The 22153-nt window shown below is 49.0% G+C and overlaps 1 protein-coding gene across 1 annotated transcript in view; it reads left to right on the forward strand.

Moving 5' to 3' along the window:
• The first annotated feature begins 3074 nt into the window (after positions 1-3074).
• LOC135551653 (CUB and sushi domain-containing protein 2-like) overlaps positions 3075-22153 on the forward strand; it is a 947993-nt gene continuing 928914 nt past the window's right edge. The window contains 1 exon segment of the mRNA XM_064982833.1: positions 3075-3310. Coding sequence (XP_064838905.1) covers positions 3085-3310 — 226 coding nt within the window. The 5' untranslated portion in view covers positions 3075-3084.

Below are 22153 nucleotides of genomic sequence, written 5' to 3' on the forward strand. Positions count from 1 at the left end.
CAGAGGGAGAGAGAGAGAGAGACAGAGAGACAGAGGGAGAGAGAGACAGAGAGAGAGAGATTGGGGGAGAGAGAGAGAGAGAGAGAGAGAGACAGAGGGATGGATAGGGAGACAGAGGGAGAGAGAGAGAGGGGGAGGGGTGAGAGTGAGAGAGAGAGAGGGGGAGGGGGTGCAGAGTGAGACAGGGGGAGGGGGGTGCAGAGGGAGAGAGAGAGGGGGGGGGGGTGCAGAGGAGAGTGAGAGAGGGGGGAGGGTGCAGGTGAGAGGGAGAGAGGGGGGGGTGCAGAGGGAGAGTGAGAGAGAGGGGAGGGGGTGCAGAGGGAGGGGAGGGAGAGAGAGTGAGGGAGAGGGGGGGGTGCAGAGGGAGAGTGAGAGAGGGGGGAGGGGTGCAGAGGGAGAGTGAGAGAGAGAGGGGAGGGGGTGCAGAGGGAGAGTGAGAGAGAGGGGGGGTGCAGAGGGGAGTGAGAGAGAGAGGGGAGGGGGGTGCAGAGGGAGAGTGAGAGAGAGAGGGGGGGGTGCAGAGGGAGAGTGAGAGAGAGAGGGAGGGGTGCAGAGGGAGAGTGAGAGAGAGAGGGAGGGGGTGCAGAGGGAGAGTGAGAGAGGGGGGGGGTGCAGAGGGAGAGTGAGAGAGGGGAGGGGGTGCAGAGGGGAGAGAGAGAGAGAGGGGAGGGGGTGCAGAGGGAGAGTGAGAGAGAGGGGAGGGGGAGGGGTGCAGAGGGAGAGTGAGAGAGGGGAGGGGGGTGCAGAGGGGGTGAGAGAGGGGGGAGGGGGGTGCAGAGAGAGTGAGAGAGAGAGGGGGAGGGGGTGCAGAGGGAGAGTGAGAGAGAGAGGGGGGGGGTGCAGAGGGAGAGTGAGAGGGGGGGGGGTGCAGAGGGAGAGTGAGAGAGAGAGGTGGGAGGGGGTGCAGAGGGAGAGTGAGAGAGAGGGGGGGGGGTGCAGAGGGAGAGAGAGAGAGGGGGGGTGCAGAGGGGGTGAGAGAGGGGGGGGTGAGTGAGAGAGAGGGGGGGGGTGCAGAGGGAGAGTGAGAGAGAGGGAGGGGTGCAGAGGGAGAGTGAGAGAGAGGGGGGGGGTGCAGAGGGAGAGTGAGAGGGGGAGGGGTGCAGAGGGGAGAGGGGGGGTGCAGAGGGAGAGTGAGAGAGAGAGGGGGAGGGAGGTGCAGAGGGAGGGGGTGAGTGAGAGAGAGAGGGGAGGGGGTGCAGAGGGAGAGTGAGAGAGAGGGGGAGGGGTGCAGAGGGAGAGTGAGAGAGAGAGGGGGGGGTGCAGAGGGAGAGTGAGAGAGAGAGGGGGAGGGGTGCAGAGGGAGAGTGAGAGAGAGAGAGGGGAGGGGGGTGCAGAGGGAGAGTGAGAGAGAGGGGAGGGGGTGCAGAGGGAGAGTGAGAGAGAGAGGGGAGGGGTGCAGAGGGAGAGTGAGAGAGAGAGGGGAGGGGGGTGCAGAGGGAGAGTGAGAGAGAGAGGGGAGGGGGTGCAGAGGGAGAGAGAGAGAGAGGGGAGGGGGGTGCAGGGAGGGGGAGGGGTGCAGAGGGAGAGTGAGAGGAGGGGAGGGGGTGCAGAGGGAGAGTGAGAGAGAGGGAGGGGGTGCAGAGGGAGAGTGAGAGAGAGAGGGGAGGGGGTGCAGAGGAGAGTGAGGAGAGAGGGAGGGGGGTGCAGGGAGAGTGAGAGAGAGGGAGGGGGTGCAGAGGGAGAGTGAGAGAGAGGGAGGGGGTGCAGAGGGAGAGTGAGAGAGAGAGGGGAGGGGGTGCAGAGGGAGAGTGAGAGAGAGAGAGGGGGAGGGGGTGCAGAGGGAGAGTGAGAGAGAGAGGGGGAGGGGGTGCAGAGGGAGAGTGAGAGGGGGAGGGGTGCAGAGGGAGAGTGAGAGAGAGGGGAGGGGTGCAGAGGGAGAGAGGGGGAGGGGTGCAGAGGGAGAGTGAGAGAGAGAGGGGGGGGGGTGCAGAGGGAGGAGTGAGAGAGAGGGGAGGGGGTGCAGAGGGAGAGTGAGAGCAGAGGGAGGGGGTGCAGAGGGAGAGTGAGAGAGAGGGAGGGGGTGCAGAGGGAGAGTGAGAGAGAGGGGGGTGCAGAGAGGGAGGGGTGCAGAGGGAGAGTGAGAGGGGAGGGTGCAGAGTGAGCAGAGGGGAGGGGTGCAGAGAGAGAGGGGGGAGGGGGTGCAGAGGGAGAGTGAGAGAGAGAGGGGGGGGAGGGGGGTGCAGAGGGAGAGTGAGAGAGAGGGGAGGGGGTGCAGAGGGAGAGTGAGAGAGAGAGGGGAGGGGGGTGCAGAGGGGAGTGAGAGAGAGAGGGGGAGGGGTGCAGAGGGAGAGGAGAGAGGGGGGGGTGCAGAGGGGGTGCAGAGTGAGAGAGGGGAGGGGGTGCAGGGGAGAGAGAGAGGGTGCAGAGGGAGATTGAGAGTGGGAGCAGGTCTGCAGTCTGACTCTTGGCGTAAGAACCACAGATAGAGACAGTACTTGTTTTAATGTACGCTTTAGGAAGGCAGCGATAGCCTAGTCTACTGGAAATAAACTATCTATTCATTTCTCACATCATCAAAATGATTCTGAATATCTTGTGGGTGGGGAACTTTTTAAAAGGAACAGTTTTGGTGGATTTGGACAACCTATAGTCTTATCCGTTATTCTACGGCGTTCCTGAATTCAACGGACCTGTTAAATGTGGATTATCGACATTGGTGATGATGCCTCTTGTTAACTGGGAATAGATAAGAAGCCCATCAACACCAGTACTTGTCCCGTAGGGAAAAAGACAAAATAAAGGATCTCTCGCTTTTATTCATCCTCTCGAATCGAATCTAACATTTTGAGTAGAAGAGGGATTTGTTGTTTCTCGTGGTGGATAAGGCGCCACTTTTTTCTTCGTCTGGCCTGAGTGGGCTCTGGCTTTTAATCTCCTCCTCCTCAGTGTGAGAATCCTTCTCCGGTGAGATTCTGCTAACCCCGCGGTCCGCATGACATGGTTCAGTCCTGTTGCCGGTGCCGAGCCTCGATGCATTGGGATTTCTCTCAGTGCCGACACCACCACCACCAAGTGAATCCTATTTCTAAACCCGTCTAATAAAACGTGCCTGCTGCCCCCGAAGAAACAAAACACACACCTGCCATGACCGCCTCTTCGAACTGGGACGGAACCGGACACATTACCGGGCATGTTCGTAGGACAGAATGCAGATGTATTAGCAGGCATACCAGGACCGGGCCAAGGAAAGCGGAGGGAATAGGGATTTTTGCGTTAATGAAGGCAGGAGTAGCAGCGCACCATTGGAACCGGGTTCTGTCCTTGTTTATGGGGCTACTGGCAGCCTCAGCCTCGGTTAACGGTACTGAGGGTAAGTTTCCCTCCTTTAACTGCTGCTGCTGTTGCTGCTGCACTGTGTTGAATATTGAATGAATGATGGAAGAGGAGACGCAATGTTATTCCCGCTCACTACCGGAATACCAAATGACCAATTTAGATGGTAGTGAATGTCCCTTTTCATTCCAAGGGGGGAAAGTTAATGTGGGTGTGGGTGGATGACCGTGTTTTCTGACACAGTGGAATGCTGAGCACAGCTCTCTCTCTCTCTCTCTCTCTCGTGGTTTCTCCCTCGGTGTTCTGTGGACACGAGCAGCATTGCATTTCATAATCGAATTGTGTGTTTTCACGGAAAGAAGGGATAGGAGGAATGGCGGTCGAAAAGATAAAAGCCTCTTATACTGTCAGACAGAATGGAGTGTTTCTCGGCGCTGCTGGGCTTCATTCGGTGGCGACAGGCTACACCGTTTGTAGCGCTGCTAGAGACGCCAGTGAATCGATAAAGTGGTCGCGGGAGAGCGTGTCCGAACATCTGTATGTCATGATGTAATTATGTGTATTGAGTATTTCTCATCATTATTTTATTTTAGCAATCTCATGGATAGTATTACTTCGCCTACAAGTGGGGGGTTTTAATCTCAGATTTGCCTTTTAACGCTCTCCGCGACGAAAAGCCAAGGGGTTCTTGTCCCTGAGCTGTCCACGGGTCCCGATTCTATCAGAAAACTTCAGACTTTATCGTTTAAGTACGAAATCAGGACATACGTGTGTGTGTGTGCGTGCGTGTGCGCGTGTGTCTGTTGGGGGGGGGGTCGCATTTGAGCAATTACATTTGGTATGGATTTGGTATGGATTTATAACTACGATATGCATGTTGAAATAAATGTGCAGTTGGCATATAGGGTTTTACAGTCCTTCCAACTACACCTCGGCATTCAAACACATTAGTTTCTGCATCTGGTGACATTTTGTCAGGTGTGCAATGTTTAGCCCATTTTCTGTTGTTCCGGCGTTGTGTCTGAAAGTGGGCAGCTGCAATAGACATTGTAAATGGAACCAGGTTTTTTTTGGGGGGGGGGGGGCAAAGTGACAACCCCCGGGTTTTATCACGGTCTTGCTTGACATCATGACAATGTGGATACTGGAACTATTTTAGAGGGAGCCAAGGATCCCATAGGATGAAGTTCAGACGGTCCGTTCGATATCAGTTTTTATCCCAAACGGTACCGTATATATTATCTATAATGTTCAGGGCTCTGGTCAAAAAGGAGTGCACTATCGAGGATATAGTGCTATTTTGGGGATGCACACACAGTCACATGCTCCACAGTGGGTGGTTATACAACGCGTCTTATAACACAATAATTAATGCATTGCAAGGCCGTTTTAGCGTCGTCATCAATAAATCCGCTTTTAAATGTTTTTTTTTATGCATTGCGTCATCATAAATGTTGCTTTGCCATATACGTCGCTCCAGTCTAAAGAGGAGAGACCAAGGGACATGCACTGACCTCAGTTCATGTCGAGGATTGGATTTAAACATTCGCCTAATTTAACACCATGGATCCAGTTGCCCAACACTACCAATTATTGCCCAATGGTTCTGTGGATGTGCTCAAAATGGACAACGATTGGCTTGTTTCTTCGCTGTGTATCACACACTTCCTCTACATCGCTCAGATCCTAGAATACGATTGATTTTGTTTATTTTATTTCAATGACTCGGATTTAGATAGCTTCCACAAACTCCCCAACGAAACACTAATTAGTCCCTATGGTCCGTCACCGTCATTGACTAACTTGCAGCAACGTGGTCTCAAGTTTCACTTCTTGATTTGACGTAATTGAATAAAACGTCGATATTTTCTACCCACTAATCCTGCGTGGTTACAGGGTTCGTCTTGCGTGGTTACAGTGTTAAAGCAGATACAACTCTAAAGTGATGCATCGGTATTCATTTTTGAGTGGTTAAGGGTTAAGTTTATGGTTACGGATATGGTTTTGGAAATTAATAAAACGAATAACAATTTCATTTAAAAAAAGTGCTTTTTCCATTTAGCATCCTCAAGTACTCTTACCTGCTTGCTAGACAGTAGTGAACTGCCTTGATGCAGTAATCTAAGGTGGCTGCTCTGGCCCTGAGCGTGGAGCCCAATACTCAGAGTAACTTTTATTTTACATTTTTTAAATTTTGGAGCTGAGCACTAATGTGTTCAGGACTGATTTCAAACGTCCAAAATCGACATGGGTTTCTAGTGACCAACTTGATAACAAAACGACTCTCCATCGATACCTTCAATTGCTGGACTCTCAACCAATGGTTTTATGTACCCAGAGAATGTGGCTTGACTATATAGTGTTGTGGATAGGTGGAGTGTCATTTTCATACAGACATGTTCTACCTCTGTGAAGAGCAAAACAAGTAATGACAAACACACCCCCTATCCCCACGCCGCCATTTCCAAAAGCATGTCCAATAACGTCGGCTCAATTGTGTCATACTGGCCTTCAAAGCTCTTCAGAACGGATATTCTAAAATAAGCATCTGTGTGTCATGACTATCACCCCCCACCCCCACAACCCGTGTAGTGTTGCCAGCCACCAGCAGCAGTTACCCTGTCCTCCCATTGAGCGGCACAGAGTCTAACTCTCTCCTCACACTATACCGACTAGTAGATCTCTACTTTCCACATCATAGAGTCTAACTCTCTCCATACATCATAGAGTCTAACTCTCTCCATACATCACAGAGTCTAACTCTCTCCATACATCACAGAGTCTAACTCTCTCCATACATCACAGAGTCTAACTCTCCATACATCACAGAGTCTAACTCTCTCCATACATCATCACAGAGTCTAACTCTCTCCATACATCACAGAGTCTAACTCAGAGTCTAACTCTTCCATCTCCAGATACTCTCTCCATCATAGAGTACATCACAAGTCTCTCTCTCCCATCACAGACATCACAGAGTCCTAACTCTCTCCATACATCACAGAGTCTAACTCTCTCCATACATCACAGAGTCTAACTCTCATACATCCATACATCACAGAGTCTAACTCTCTCCATACATCACAGAGTCTAACTCTCTCCAACATCACAGAGTTCCATACATCACAGAGTCTAACTCTCTCCATACATCACACTCTCTCCATACATCACAGAGTCTAACTCTCTCCATACATCACAGAGTCTAACTCTCTCCATACATCACAGTAATAACATCACAGAGTCTAACTCTCCATACATCCACAGAGTCTAACTCTCATATATCACATCAGAGTCTAACAGAGTCACAGAGTCTAACTCTCTCCATCACATAGTCTAACTCTCTCCATACATCACAGAGTCTAACTTCATCCATAACATACATCACAGAGTCTAACTCTCTCCATACATCATAACATAGTCTAACTCTCTCCATATATCACAGAGTCTAACTCTCTCCATACATACAGTCATCACAGAGTCTAACTATCTCCATACATCACAGAGTCTAACTCTCTCCATCATCACATAACTCCATACATCACAGAGTCTAATCCATACATCACAGAGTCTAACTCTCTCCATACATCACATCACAGAGTCTAACTCCCATCATCACAGTCTAACTCTCTCCATACATTCAGAGTCTAACTCTCTCATCACATCACAGAGTCTAACTCTCTCCCATAGTCATCCACATCACAGAGTCTAACCCTCTCCATACATCACAGAGTCTAACTCTACTCCATACTAATCATACATCACAGAGTCTAACTCTAGGATCCCATACATACATCACAGAGTCTAACTCTCTCCATACATCACAGAGTCTAACTCTCTCCATACATCACAGAGTCTAACTCTCTCCCTACTCTAACTCCATACATCACATCACAGAGTCTAACTCTCTCATCATCACATCATCATACATCACAAGTCTCCATACATCACTCTCTCCATACATCACAGAGTCTAACACTCCATACATCACAGAGTCTAACTCTCTCCATACATCACATCACAGAGTCTAACTCTCTCCATACATCACATCACAGAGTCTAACTCTCTCCATACATCACAGAGTCTAACTCTCTCCATACATCACAGAGTCTAACTTCTCCATACATCACAGAGTTCACATCACAGAGTCTAACTCTCTCATCACATCACAGAGTCTAACTCTCTCCATACATACATCACAGAGTCTAACTTCTCCATACATCACAGAGTCTTCTCTAACATCACAGAGTCTTCTTCTCCATACATCATAACATCATACATCACAGTCTAATCTCCATACATCAAGAGTCTAAGTATATCACAGAGTCTAACTCTCCTCCATACATCAGAGTCTAACTCTCTCCATACATCACATAGTCTAACTCTCTCCATATATCAGAGTCTAACTCTCTCCATACATCTCAATAGTCTAACTCTCTCCACACAGAGTCTAACTCTCTCCCATCACACTCCATACATTCTAACTCTCTCCATACATCACAGAGTCTCTCTCATACATCACAGAGTCTAACTCTCCATACATCACAGTCTAACATACATCACAGAGTCTAACTCTCTCCATACATCACAGAGTCTAACTCTCTCCATACATCACATAACAGAGTCTAACTCTCTTACATTCTAACATCATCACAGATCATCACAGAAGTCTAACTCTCTCCCATCACAGACTAATCTCTCATACATCACAGAATACATCACAGAGTCTAACTCTCTCCATTTCACATCACATTTCACATGAGTCTAACTCTCTTACATCACAGTCTAACTCTCTCCATACATCACAGAGTCTAACTCTCTCCTACATCACAGAGTCTAATCACATCACAGAGTCTAACTCTCTCCATACATCACAGAGTCTAACTCTCTCCATACATCACAGAGTCTAACTCTCTCCATACATCACAGAGTCTAACTCTCTCCATACATCACAGAGTTCACTCTCTTAAAGCAGAAACAAGTCTAACTCTCATACATCACAGAGTCTAACTCTCATACATCACATCACATCACAGAGTCTAACTCTCTCCATCTTCCATACATCACAGACATCATACATCACAGAGTCTAACTCTCTCCATACATCACAGAGTCTAACTCTCTCCATACATCACATCACAGAGTCTAACTCTCTCCATACATCACAGAGTCTAACTCTCTCCATACATCACAGAGTCTAACTCTCTCCATACATCACATCACAGAGTCTAACTCTCTCCATACATCACATCACAGAGTCTGATCATACATCACAGAGTCTAACTCTCTCCTACATCATCCATACATCACAGAGTCTAACTCTCTCCATACATCACAGACTAATCATACATCACAGAGTCTAACTCTCTCAGAGTCACTCTCTCCATACATCACAGAGTCTAACTCTCTCCATACATCACAGAGTCTAATCTCTCCAGAGAATACATACATCACTTGAGTATAACAGAGTCTAACTCTCTCCATACATCACAGAGTCTAACTCTCCATATATCCATACATCACATAGTCTAACTCTCTCCATACATCTAACTCATACATCCTAATCACAGAGTCTAACTCTCTCCATACCACAGATCACAGAGTCTAACTCTCTCATACATCACATCTAACATAGTCTAACTCTCTCCATACATCACAGAGTCTAACTCTCTCCATACATCATAACATCACAGAGTCTAACTCTCTCCATACATCACAGAGTCTAACTCCATACATCACAGTCTAACTCTCTCCATACATCTCAATAGTCTAACCTCTCCATATATCACAGAGTCTAACTCTTCCATATATCACAGAGTCTAACTCTCTCCATACATCACAGAGTCTAACTCTCTCATACATCAGTCATCTCCATACAGAGACTCTCTCCATACATAGTCTAACTCTCTCCATACATCACAGAGTCTAACTCTCTCCATACATCACAGAGTCTAACTCTCTCCAGTCTAACTCTCTCCATACATCACAGAGTCTAACTCTCTCCATACATCACAGAGTCTAACTCTCTCCATACATCACAGAGTCTAACTCTAACTCCATACATCACAGAGTCTAACTCTCTCCATACATCACATCACAGAGTCTCTCTCCATACATCACAGAGTCTAACTCTCTCCATACATCACAGAGTCTAACTCTCTCCATACATCACAGAGTCTAACTCTCTCCATATCATACATCACAGAGTCTAACTCTCTCCATACATCACAGAGTCTAACTCTCTCCATACATCACAGAGTCTAACTCTCTCCATACATCACAGAGCCTAACTCTCTCCATACATACATCACAGAGTCTAACTCTCTCCATACATCACAGAGTCTAACTCTCTCCATACATCACAGAGTCTAACTCTCTCCATACATCACAGTCTAACTCTCTCATACATCACAGAGTCTAACTCTCTCCATACATCACAGAGTCTAACTCTCATACATCCAGAGTCTAACTCTCTCCATACATCACAGAGTCTAACTCTCTCCATACATCACAGAGTCTAACTCTCTCACATACTCTCTCCATACATCACATCACAGAGTCTAACTCTCTCCATACATCACAGAGTCTAACTCTCTCCATACTCACATCACAGAGTCTAACTCTCTCCATACATCACAGAGTCTAACTCTCTCCATACATACATCCACATCACAGAGCCTAACTCTCTCCATACATCACAGAGATAATACATCACAGAGTCTAACTCTCTCCATACATCACAGAGTCTAAAATACATCACAGAGTCCATAATCTCTCCATACATACTCTCTCCATATATCACAGTCTAACTCTCTCCATACATCTCAATAGTCTAACTCTCTCCATATATCACAGAGTTGATGTCTAACTCTCTCCATATCACAGAGTCTAACTCTCTCCATACATCACAGAGTCTAACTCCATATCTCTCTCCATACATAACATAGTCTAACTCTCTCCATATATCACAGAGTCTAACTCTCTCCATACATCACAGAGTCTAACTATCTCCGTACATCACAGAGTCTAACTATCTCCATACATCACAGAGTCCATACATCACAGAGTCTAACTCTCCATCATCACATAGTCTAATCTAAGTCTAACTCTCTCCATACACCGTTGAGTCTAACTCTCTCCATGTCATACATCACAGAGTCTAACTCTTCCATACATCACAGAGTCTAACTCTCTCCATACATCTAACTTCTCCATACATACATCACAGAGTCTAACTCCATCTCCATACATCACATCACAGAGTCTAACTCCATACATCACAGAGTCTAACTCTCTCCATACATCACAGAGTCTAACTCTCTCCCATCACAGAGTCTAATCATACATCACATCACAGAGTCTAAATATACATCACAGAGTCTAACTCTCTCCATTGTTACTACATCACAGAGTCTAACTCTCTCCATACATCACATCGTTTATCACAGAGTCTAACTCTCTCCATACATCACAGAGCACACTCTCTCCATACATAGTCTAACTCTCTCCATACATCACAGAGTCTAACTCTCTCCATACATCACATAGTCTTTTTACTCTCTCCATACATCACAGTCTAACTCTCTTTCTAACTCTCTCCATCACAGAGTCTAACTCTCTCCATACATCATAGTCTAACTCTCTCCATATATCACAGAGTCTAACTCTCTCCATACACATAGAGTCTAACTCTCTCCATACATCACATCACAGAGTCTAACTCCATATATCCAGTCTAACTCTCTCCATACATCAAGTCTAACAGAGTCTAACTCTCTCCATACATCACATCACAGAGTCTAACTCCTCCATACATCACAGAGTCTAACTCTCTATACACATCTAACATCACAGAGTCTAACTCTCTTAGATCACACAGAGTCTAACTCTCTCCATACATCACATAACATAGTCTAACTCTCTCCATATATCACAGAGTCTAACTCTCTCCATACATCACAGATGATCACATCACAGAGTCTAACTCTCTCCATACATGTCTAACTCTCTCCATACATCACAGAGCCTAACTCTCTCCATACATCACATCACAGAGTCTAATTTACATACATCACAGAGTCTAACTCTCTCCATATATCACATCACAAGTCTAACTCTCTCCATACATCACAGAGTCTAACTCTCTCCATACATCACATCACAGAGTCTAACTCTCTCCATACATCACAGAGTCTAACTCTCTCCATACATCTAACATCACAGAGTCTAACTCCATCATCACAGAGTCTAACTCTCTCCGCTACATCACAGAGTCTAACTCTCTCCATACATCACAGAGTCTAACTCTCTCCCATCACAGACATCACAGAGCTCCATACATCACAGAGTCTAACTCTCTCCATACATCACATAACTCTCTCCATACTAATCCATACATCACAGAGTCTAACTCTCTCCATACATCACAGAGTCTAACTCTCTCCACATCACATCACAGAGTCTAACTCTCTCCATACATCACAGAGTCTAACTCCCACAGACTCCATACATCCAGAGCTCATCACATCACAGAGTCTAACTCTCTCCATACATCACATCACAGAGTCTAATACATCACAGAGTCTAACTCTCTCCATACATCACAGTCTAACTCTCTCCATACATCACAGAGTCTAACTCTCTCCATATATCACAGAGTCAGAGTATAACTCTCTCCCATCACAGAGTCTAACTCTCTCCATACATCACAGAGCTCCATATATACAGAGTCACATATACCACAGAGGTCCATATATCACAGTCTAACTCTCTCCATACATCACATAGTCTAACTCTCTCCATATATCACAGAGTCTAACTCCTCTCCATACATCACTAACTCTCTCCATACATAGTCCTAGACTCCTCCATACATCACATAGTCTAACTCTCTCCATATATCACAGTCTAACTCTCTCCATACATCTCAATAGTCTAACTCTCTCCATATATCACAGAGTCTAACTCTCTCCATATATCACAGAGTCTAACTCTCTCCATACATCACATAGTCTAACTCTCTCCATACATCACATAGTCTAACTCTCTCCATACATAGCAGTCCACATCTTCTCTTTTAGATAATTGACTATTGTAGTGAAAATAAGTGTAATACTGTAACTGGCGTATTTGATGTTATAGGCTGACCAGTTGTAAGGCCAACCGTTGATGTATAGTCCTGTTGCTTGGGGTCACAACTCATGTGACAGATACATTCTTCCATACGATATTGATGGAATATAAGACTTGTTTGTTACCGTTTATAGGCTAGAGCACAATTAAATTGGCCTATATTTTTTTAATCAGTTTTGTCTTTATCAAATAATACCAAACTATAGATCTTCTGATGTCCAATTAACTTAATTTAATCATTTAGTGCTGTTCCTCCATGGCCTATATACAGCTAGATTACGCAGTGACTTGATGACAAGGTGTGAAACGTTTATGACACAATTTACACTGAGTCGAGTTGACAACAGCGATGCTCTATCCCACCTCGTATACAACCACGGTCCACACAGACTCCCGGCTCAATACCACGGTCCCCACAGACTCCCAGCTCAATACCACGGTCCCCACAGACTCCCGGCTCAATACCACGGTCCCCACAGACTCCTGGCTCAATACCACGGTCCCCACAGACTCCCGGCTCAATACCACGGTCCCCACAGACTCCTGGCTCAATACCACGGTCCCCACAGACTCCCGGCTCAATACCACGGTCCCCACAGACTCCTGGCACAATACCACGGTCCCCACAGACTCCTGGCTCAATACCACGGTCCCCACAGACTCCTGGCTCAATACCACGGTCCACACAGACTCCTGGCTCAATACCGCGGTCCCCACAGACTCCCGGCTCAATACCGCGGTCCCCACAGACTCCCGGCTCAATACCACGGTCCCCACAGACTCCCGGCTCAATACCACGGTCCCCACAGACTCCTGGCTCAATACCGCGGTCCCCATAGACTCCTGGCTCAATACCGCGGTCCCCACAGACTCCCGGCTCAATAACACGGTCCCCACGGACTCCCGGCTCAATAACACGGTCCCCACAGACTCCTGGCTCAATACCACGGTCCCCACAGACTCCTGGCTCAATACCACGGTCCCCACATACTCCTGGCTCAATACCACGGTCCCCACAGACTCCCGGCTCAATACCACGGTCCCCACGGACTCCCGGCTCAATACCACGGTCCCCACGGACTCCCGGCTCAATACCACGGTCCCCACGAATTCCCGGCTCAATACAACGGTCCCCACAGACTCCCGGCTCAATACCGCGGTCCCCACGGATTCCCGGCTCAATACTATGTTCCCCACAGACTCCCGGCTCAATACCACGGTCCCCACAGACTCCCGGCTCAATACGACGTTCCCCACAGACTCCCGTTCAATACCACGGTCCCCACGGACTCCCGGCTCAATACCACGGTCCCCACAGACTCCCGGCTCAATACCACGGTCCCCACGAATTCCCGGCTCAATACGACGGTCCCCACAGACTCCCGGCTCAATACCGCGGTCCCCACGGATTCCCGGCTCAATACCGCGGCCCCCACAGACTCCCGGCTCAATAACACGGTCCCCACAGACTCCCGGCTCAATACGACGGTCCCCACGGACTCCCGGCTCAATACCACGGTCCCCACGGACTCCCGGCTCAATACCACGGTCCCCACAGACTCCCGGCTCAATAACACGGTCCCCACAGACTCCCCGCTCAATACCGCGGTCCCCACGGATTCCCGGCTCAATACAGTAATACATCTTCATTAATTTATTCCTGGGATGAAAGAGGATAGATAGATACAAGTGGCTGGATAGAACCAATACGATGGATAGAACAAAGTGGATTGATAAAACCAAGAGGCTGGAAAGATCCAAGAGGATGGATAGAACTGTGGAAAAAGAGGGAGGGAGGGGGAGGGAGGGAGGGAGGGAGGGAGGGAGGGAGGGAGGGAGGGAGGGAGGGAGGGAGGGAGGGAGGGAGGGAGGGAGGGAGGGAGGGAGGGAGGGAGGAGGATAGGAGATGGGGAGAGGTAAAGGAGGTGGAAAGACTGCTCAGGAAGATTGCAGTTGACGTCTCACCAATCAGCCAGCTATATGTGCTTCGACGTTAACCACAGCAGAGGCGCTCGCCAGCTTGACGAAATTAGGTAACCTGTCAGTCCCCTCTTGCATGAGACCATCAAGCCAATACACCCACATGTCTGCCCACACGGCCCGCCGGCCTGCCTTCTCGGGCATCACGTTTCGTCCTTGTCTTGCTTCTCTCTTTTCTTCTGCATTTACCGCACCAGTCTCCGGTTACAGTCAGTTAATCAAGCCTCGTCTTTAGGCTATCCTGAAGTAGCGCTGTCTGTGTGTGGCCCTGATGCAACGGGCTGTAACGTTAACGGGGGCGCATGGCGGCAGGACAACAGATGACGGTAGCGCTGCTCCTACTCCTGTTTTCATCTTTCAGTTGGGTGCCGTTGGTTATTCATGGACAAAGTTGACGTAACCTACACTTGCTCTGTCTAAGTGTGTGTGTGTGTGTGTGTGTGTGTTTGTGTGTGGTTGTGGTTGATTGCTCACACACAGGAGACTCGTATTTGTCAAGTTGATCTCTCGAGTCTTAATGGACCAAACGAGATGAACAGCTGCTTTCATGGCAAGTCTCTGGAGTTTCTAAACACACACACACACACACACACACACACACACACACACACACACACACACACACACACACACACACACACACACACACACACACACACACACACACACACACACACACACACACACACACACACCTACTACACCCCCTCCAAGTTATACAAGGCATTCCAGGACCTCTTGATCTTTGTTTGAAATCAACTGGCTTTTCGTTATAGTTTCAGAAGAGAGCGTCTGTGGTCGTATCCTCAATGCTTTCATTGATAGTGACAAGAGGGAAGAACACAGCAGCTCAAAGCATGTTGTTTAGATATACATAGAGAGCCATAACGTATTCATATATACTTGGCCGTGTCCCAAATCACACCGTAGCACTTCCTTTTCATTCATCTGTATGCATAGAGCATTCTGACAAGAGACAAGGGCAGCTTCCTCTGACGCAGCGGCAGAGTTGCGTATTTTAGGCCCAGGGACAGCTTTCTGTCTCAGAGGCGGAGGACCCGAGATAAACAGCTGCAGTTCGGTTCAGCACCACGGATAGTTTCCCACCCTTCAGCTGCAGTTCGGTTCAGCACCACGGATAGTTCCCACCCTTCAGCTGCAGTTCGGTTCAGCACCACGGATAGTTCCCACCCTTCAGCTGCAGTTCGGTTCAGCACCACGGATAGTTCCCACCCTTCAGCTGCAGTTCGGTTCAGCACCACGGATAGTTCAGCTGCAGTTCGGTTCAGCACCACGGATAGTTCAGCTGCAGCTCAGTTCAGCACCACGGATAGTTCAGCTGCAGCTCAGTTCAGCACCACGGATAGTTCCGCCCTTCAGCGGCAGTTAGATAGTTCAGCACCACGGATAGTTCAGCCAGTTCGGGTCGCCCTTCAGCTGCAGTTCGGGTCAGCACCACGGATAGTTCCCGCCCTTCAGCTGCTCAGCCAGCTGTAACGCCCAAAGCATGACGCTCTCTGGCGGGATGGAAAAGAGCAATATACTTCGGTTTGGCACGGACTGCTCACAGCTATGGAGTTGTAATTTGACGATTATGGCCACGTACATACAGTCAAAAGTCAAAACGGGGTCTTTCTGGGGGTTCGTTGTTGCTCTTTCCTTTTCTAATGTCTCTCTCTCTCTCTGGCACCTAAACCATTCACTTTGAAACACGTATGACCTCAATAAACCATTTGCACCTCTAATCAGGTCAATTGTAAATGAATAGTCCTAGCACACTTTACAGGCAATAATATTACTACATTTACGTAAGAACGATCAGTACAAATATGTCGTTTATCAAAATGACAAACATTTTACAATCAACTTGGGAAACACCCCGAAATCAGAGAAACCAAATAGAGAGAGCTGCCCATGCCTGAAGAGAGAGCTGCCCGTGCCCCTAAAGACAGAGAGCTGCCCGTGCCTAAAAGAGCTGCCCGTGAGAGCTGCCCGTGCCTAAAGAGAGAGCTGCCCGTGCCTAAAGAGAGAGCTGCCCGGGCCTAAAGCTGCCCGTGAGAGAGCTGCCCGTGCCTAAAGAGAGAGCTGCCCGTGCCTGAAGAGAGAGCTGCCCGTGCCTGACTAAAGGAGCTGCCCGTGCCTAAAGAGAGAGCTGCCCGTGCCTAAAGAGAGAGCTGCCCGTGCCTAAAGAGAGAGCTGCCCGTGCCTAAAGAGAGCTGCCCGTGCCTAAGAGAGAGCTGCCTGCCTAAAAGAGAGCTGTGCCTGGAGAGAGCTGCCCGTGCCTAAAGAGAGAGCTGCCCCCGTGCCTGCCTAAAGAGAGAAGCTGCCCGTGCCTAAAGAGAGAGCTGCCCGTGCCTAAAGAGAGCTGCCCGTGCCTAAAAGAGAGCTGCCCGTGCCTAAAGACTAAAGAGAGCTGCCCGTGCCTAAAGAGAGAGCTGCCCGTGCCTGAAAGAGAGCTGCCCGTGCCTGGAGAGAGAGCTGCCCGTGCCTAAAGCCTAAAGAGAGCTGCCCGTGCCTAAAAAGAGCTGCCCGAGAGCTGCCCGTGCCTAAAGAGAGAGCTGCCCGTGCCCCGTGCCTAAAGAGAGCTGCCCGTGACTAAAGAGAGAGCTGCCCGTGACTAAAGAGAGAGTGCCCTAAAGAGAGAGCTGCCCGTGCCTAAAGAGAGCTGCCCGTGCCTGAAGAGAGAGCTGCCCGTGCCTAAAGACCGACCTTTGACCGACCTTTGAAGTCAGTTCTCAACTTCAGAGACCTCGGTGAGTGCTACGGTTTTGCTATTAGCAAAATAAAATAAATATAAAGTTTTACATTTCAAAATACATGATAGGATTCAGACTTTTTTTTTACATGACACAAAGCATAATGTTCATCAGGGACTAAGGAGCCAACAACAACAAACAAACAAATCAACAATGTTTATAGCAAACGGTTAGTCCATTTGTGTGGGATGAAACGGAGGGACATATGAGCGATTACCAAACATAACAAATATGAAGCTTTACCAACATTTTAAATACATGATAAAGATAACTAGACTTTGCTATTTGTTATTAATATTACAAGACATGGCGTTTGATTGGACAATTGGATATTAAAGTCAGGTTAGCAAACATGTTGGCAGCAACAAACTTTGTAGCAAACCAGGTTCACGTGGAAGAAATGGAGGGAAACATTTGACATCACGCGAGGAAAGCTCACGGGTAGACTAGTGTAATGAACCCCATGGGAGACAGAGCTTCACGGGTAGACTAGTGTAATGAACCCCATGGGAGACAGAGCTTCACGGGTAGACTAGTGTAATGAACCCCATGGGAGACAGAGCTTCACGGGTAGACTAGTGTAATGAACCCCATGGGAGACAGAGCTTCACGGGTAGACTAGTGTAATGAACCCCATGGGAGACAGAGCTTCACGGGTAGACTAGTGTAATGAACCCCATGGGAGACAGAGCTTCACGGGTAGACTAGTGTAATGAACCCCATGGGAGACAGAGCTTCACGGGTAGACTAGTGTAATGAACCCCATGGGAGACAGAGCTTCACGGGTAGACTAGTGTAATGAACCCCATGGGAGACAGAGCTGGTGTCAAGCTCAGGAGGCGGCAGGTATTTATAGGTAAAGAACCCCATGGGGGGGCAGTAGCTGGGTCCAGGGACAGGCAGAAGGTCATAGACAGGAGGAGGTAGCTGGGTCCAGGGACAGGCAGAAGGTCATGGGTAGCTGGGTCCAGGGACAGGCAGAAGGTCATACACAGGAGGAGGCAGGTAGCTGGGTCCAGGGACAGGCAGAAGGTCATAGACAGGAGGAGGTAGGTAGCTGGGTCCAGGGACAGGCAGAAGGTCATACACAGGAGGAGGCAGGTAGCTGGGTCCAGGGCAGGCAGAAGGTCATAGACAGGAGGAGGCAGGTAGCTGGGTTCAGGGACAGGCAGGAGGTCATACACAGGAGGAGGCAGGTAGATGGGTTCAGGGACAGGCAGGAGGTCATACACAGGAGGAGACAGGTAGCTGGGTTCAGGGACAGGCAGGAGGTCATACACAGGAGGAGGCAGGTAGCTGGGTTCAGGGACAGGCAGGAGGTCATACACAGGAGGAGGCAGGTAGCTGGGTCCAGGGGCAGGCAGAAGGTCATACACAGGAGGAGGCAGGTAGCTGGGTCCAGGGGCAGGCAGAAGGTCATACACAGGAGGAGGCAGGTAGCTGGGTTCAGGGACAGGCAGGGAATAGGCAAAAGGCGTCGTTAGAGAGGGAGGCAGAAACTATCAAACACGGGAGGAGTAAATTACAGGAAAAACAGCTCTGAAAGACATGTGTGACAAAACAAACAATACCTCACAGTGATGTTGTGCAAAGAACTGAACTAAATAGTGTGTGATAATGACATACAGGTGTGTGAACAGTTGATCAGAATTCAGGTGATTGGGATCTGGAGCGTGAGCAGCGTTCAGGGGATCTATGTGTTTGAGAATGTGAGTTGGAAGCAGACATTACAGCTAGTCTTTACAGTATCCTACTGTTTAGAAACTCTGTTTGAAGGACATCCATAAATGAGACATTCAGAGGGCCATTGTCCCTTTCCCTCACTCAGGCTATATAAAATCTGATCGGTTGTGTGTGTTGCCCCCACTTCACGAGACACTTATGATCAGTCAATGGATCAGTTTCTCTCTCTCTCTCTCTCTCTCTCTCTCTCTCTCTCTGTCAGGCCAGGGTATCCTTTCAGATAGGAGATGATTTACTGTTCTCTTATCACAGATCCATCCTGTCAGACCAGGCTATCCTTTATAGAGATGATTTACTGTTCTCTTATCACAGTTCTCTTATCACAGATCCATCCTGTCAGACCAGGCTATCCTTTATAGAGATGGTTTACTGTTCTCTTATCATCCTTTATACGATTAGTTCATCCTGTCAGACAGGGCTACTGTTCTCTTAACACAATGCTCACAGGTCCATCCTCTAAGAGAACTCTCTTATATTTCTATCAGTCCTGTCTCAGTTTAGGCCAGTTCCAGGCCATCTATCCCAGCCATCCAGTCCTCAGTCTAGGCCAGTTCCCAGCCATCTATCTGTCCTGTCTCAGTCTAGGCCAGTTCCTCAGCCATCTATCTGTCCTGTCTCAGTCTAGGCCAGTTCCCAGCCATCTATCAGTCCTCAGTCTAGGCCAGTTCCCAGCCATCTATCAGTCCTGTCTCAGTCTAGGCCAGTTCCCAGCCATCTATCAGTCCTGTCTCAGTCTAGGCCAGTTCCCAGCCATCTATCAGTCCTCAGTCTAGGCCAGTTCCTAGCCATCTATCAGTCCTGTCTCAGTCTAGGCCAGTTCCCAGCCATCTATCAGTCCTGTCTCAGTCTAGGCCAGTTCCCAGCCATCTATCAGTCCTCAGTCTAGGCCAGTTCCTAGCCATCTATCAGTCCTGTCTCAGTCTAGGCCAGTTCCCAGCCATCTATCAGTCCTGTCTCAGTCTAGGCCAGTTCCCAGCCATCTATCAGTCCTCAGTCTAGGCCAGTTCCCAGCCATCTATCAGTCCTGTCTCAGTCTAGGCCAGTTCCTAGCCATCTATCAGTCCTGTCTCAGTCTAGGCCAGTTCCCAGCCATCTATCAGTCCTGTCTCAGTCTAGACCAGTTCCCAGCTATCTATCTGTCCTGTCTCAGTCTAGGCCAGTTCCCAGCCATCTATCTGTCCTGTCTCAGTCTAGGCCAGTTCCCAGCCATCTATCAGCCCAGTCTCAGTCTAGGCCAGTTCCCAGCCATCTATCAGCCCAGTCTCAGTCTAGGCCAGTTCCTAGCCATCTATCAGTCCTGTCTCAGTCTAGGCCAGTTCCCAGCCATCTATCAGTCCTCAGTCTAGACCAGTTCCTAGCCATCTATCTGTCCTGTCTCAGTCTAGGCCAGTTCCCAACCATCTATCTGTCCTGTCTCAGTCTAGGCCAGTTCCCAGCCATCTATCAGTCCTCAGTCTAGGCCAGTTCCCAGTTCCCAGTCTAGCCATAGCCATCTATCAGTCCTGTCTCAGTCTAGTCCTCAGTCTAGACCAGTTCCCAGTTAGGCCAGTTCCAGCCATCTATCAGTCCTGTCTCAGTCTAGGCCAGTTCCCAGCCATCCATCTATCAGTCTCAGAGGCCAGTTCCCAGCCATCTAGTCCTCAGCCAGTTCCCAGCCATCTATCAGTCCTGTCTCAGTCTAGGCCAGTTCCCAGCCATCTATCAGTCCTGTCTCAGTCTAGGCCAGTTCCCAGCCATCTATCTGTCCTGTCTCAGTCTAGGCCAGTTCCCAGCCATCCTATCAGTCCTGTCTCAGTCTAGGCCAGTTCCCAGCCATCTAGGCCAGTTCCCAGCCATCTATCAGTCCTGTCTCAGTCTAGGCCAGTTCCCAGCCATCTATCAGTCCTGTCTCAGTCTAGGCCAGTTCCCAGCCATCTATCAGTCCTGTCTCAGTCTAGGCCAGTTCCCAGCCATCTATCAGTCCTGTCTCAGTCTAGGCCAGTTCCCAGCCATCTATCAGTCCTGTCTCAGTCTAGGCCAGTTCCCAGCCATCTATCAGTCCTGTCTCAGTCTAGGCCAGTTCCTAGCCATCTATCAGTCCTCAGTCTCAGTCTAGGCCAGTTCCTAGCCATCTATCAGTCCTCAGTCTAGGCCAGTTCCCAGCCATCTATCTGTCTAGCCATCAGTCCTGTCTCAGTCTAGGCCAGTTCCCAGCCATCTATCAGTCCTCAGTCTAGGCCAGTTCCCAACCATCTATCTGTCCTGTCTCAGTCTAGGCCAGTTCCCAGCCATCTATCAGTCCTGTCTCAGTCTAGGCCAGTTCCTCAGCCATCTAGGCCAGTTCCAGCCATCTATCAGTCCTCAGTCTAGGCCAGTCTAGGCCAGTTCCAGTTAGCCATCTATCAGTCCTGTCTCAGTCTAGGCCAGTTCCCAGCCATCTATCAGTCTGTCTCAGTCTAGGCCAGTTCCTAGCCATCTATCAGTCCTATCAGTCCTCAGTCTAGGCCAGTTCATCTAGCCATCTATCAGTCTATCAGTCCAGTCTCAGTCTAGGCCAGTTCCCAGCCATCTATCAGTCCTCAGTCTAGGCCAGTTCCTAGCCATCTATCAGTCCTCAGTCTAGGCCAGTTCCTAGCCATCTATCAGTCCTCAGTCTAGGCCAGTTCCCAGCCATCTATCAGTCCTCAGTCTAGGCCAGTTCCTAGCCATCTATCAGTCCTCAGTCTAGCCAGTTCCAGTTCTATCAGTAGTCCATCTAGTTCAGTCCTCAGTCTAGACCAGTTCCCAGCCATCTATCAGTCCTCAGTCTAGGCCAGTTCCCAGCCATCTATCAGTCCTGTCTCAGTCTAGGCCAGTTCCCAGCCATCTATCAGTCCTGTCTCAGTCTCCAGTTCCCAGCCATCCAGCCATCTATCAGTAGCCATCTATCAGCCCAGTCTCAGTCTAGGCCAGTTCCCAGCCATCTATCTGTCCTGTCTCTATCAGTCCTGTCTAGGCCAGTTCCCAGCCATCTATCAGTCCTCAGTCTAGACCAGTTCCCAGCCATCTATCAGCCCAGTCTCAGTCTAGGCCAGTTCCTAGCCATCTATCAGTCCTGTCTCAGTCTAGGCCAGTTCCCAGCCATCTATCAGTCCTGTCTCAGTCTAGACCAGTTCCCAGCCATCTATCAGTCCAGTCTCAGTCTAGGCCATAGCCATCTATCAGTCCTGTCTCAGTCTAGACCAGTTCCCAGCCATCTATCAGTCCTGTCTCAGTCTAGGCCAGTTCCCAGCCATCTATCAGTCCTGTCTCAG

The sequence above is a fragment of the Oncorhynchus masou genome, chromosome 13 (assembly GCF_036934945.1).
Source record: "Oncorhynchus masou masou isolate Uvic2021 chromosome 13, UVic_Omas_1.1, whole genome shotgun sequence".
In the NCBI taxonomy this organism is placed as follows: Eukaryota; Metazoa; Chordata; class Actinopteri; order Salmoniformes; family Salmonidae; genus Oncorhynchus; species Oncorhynchus masou.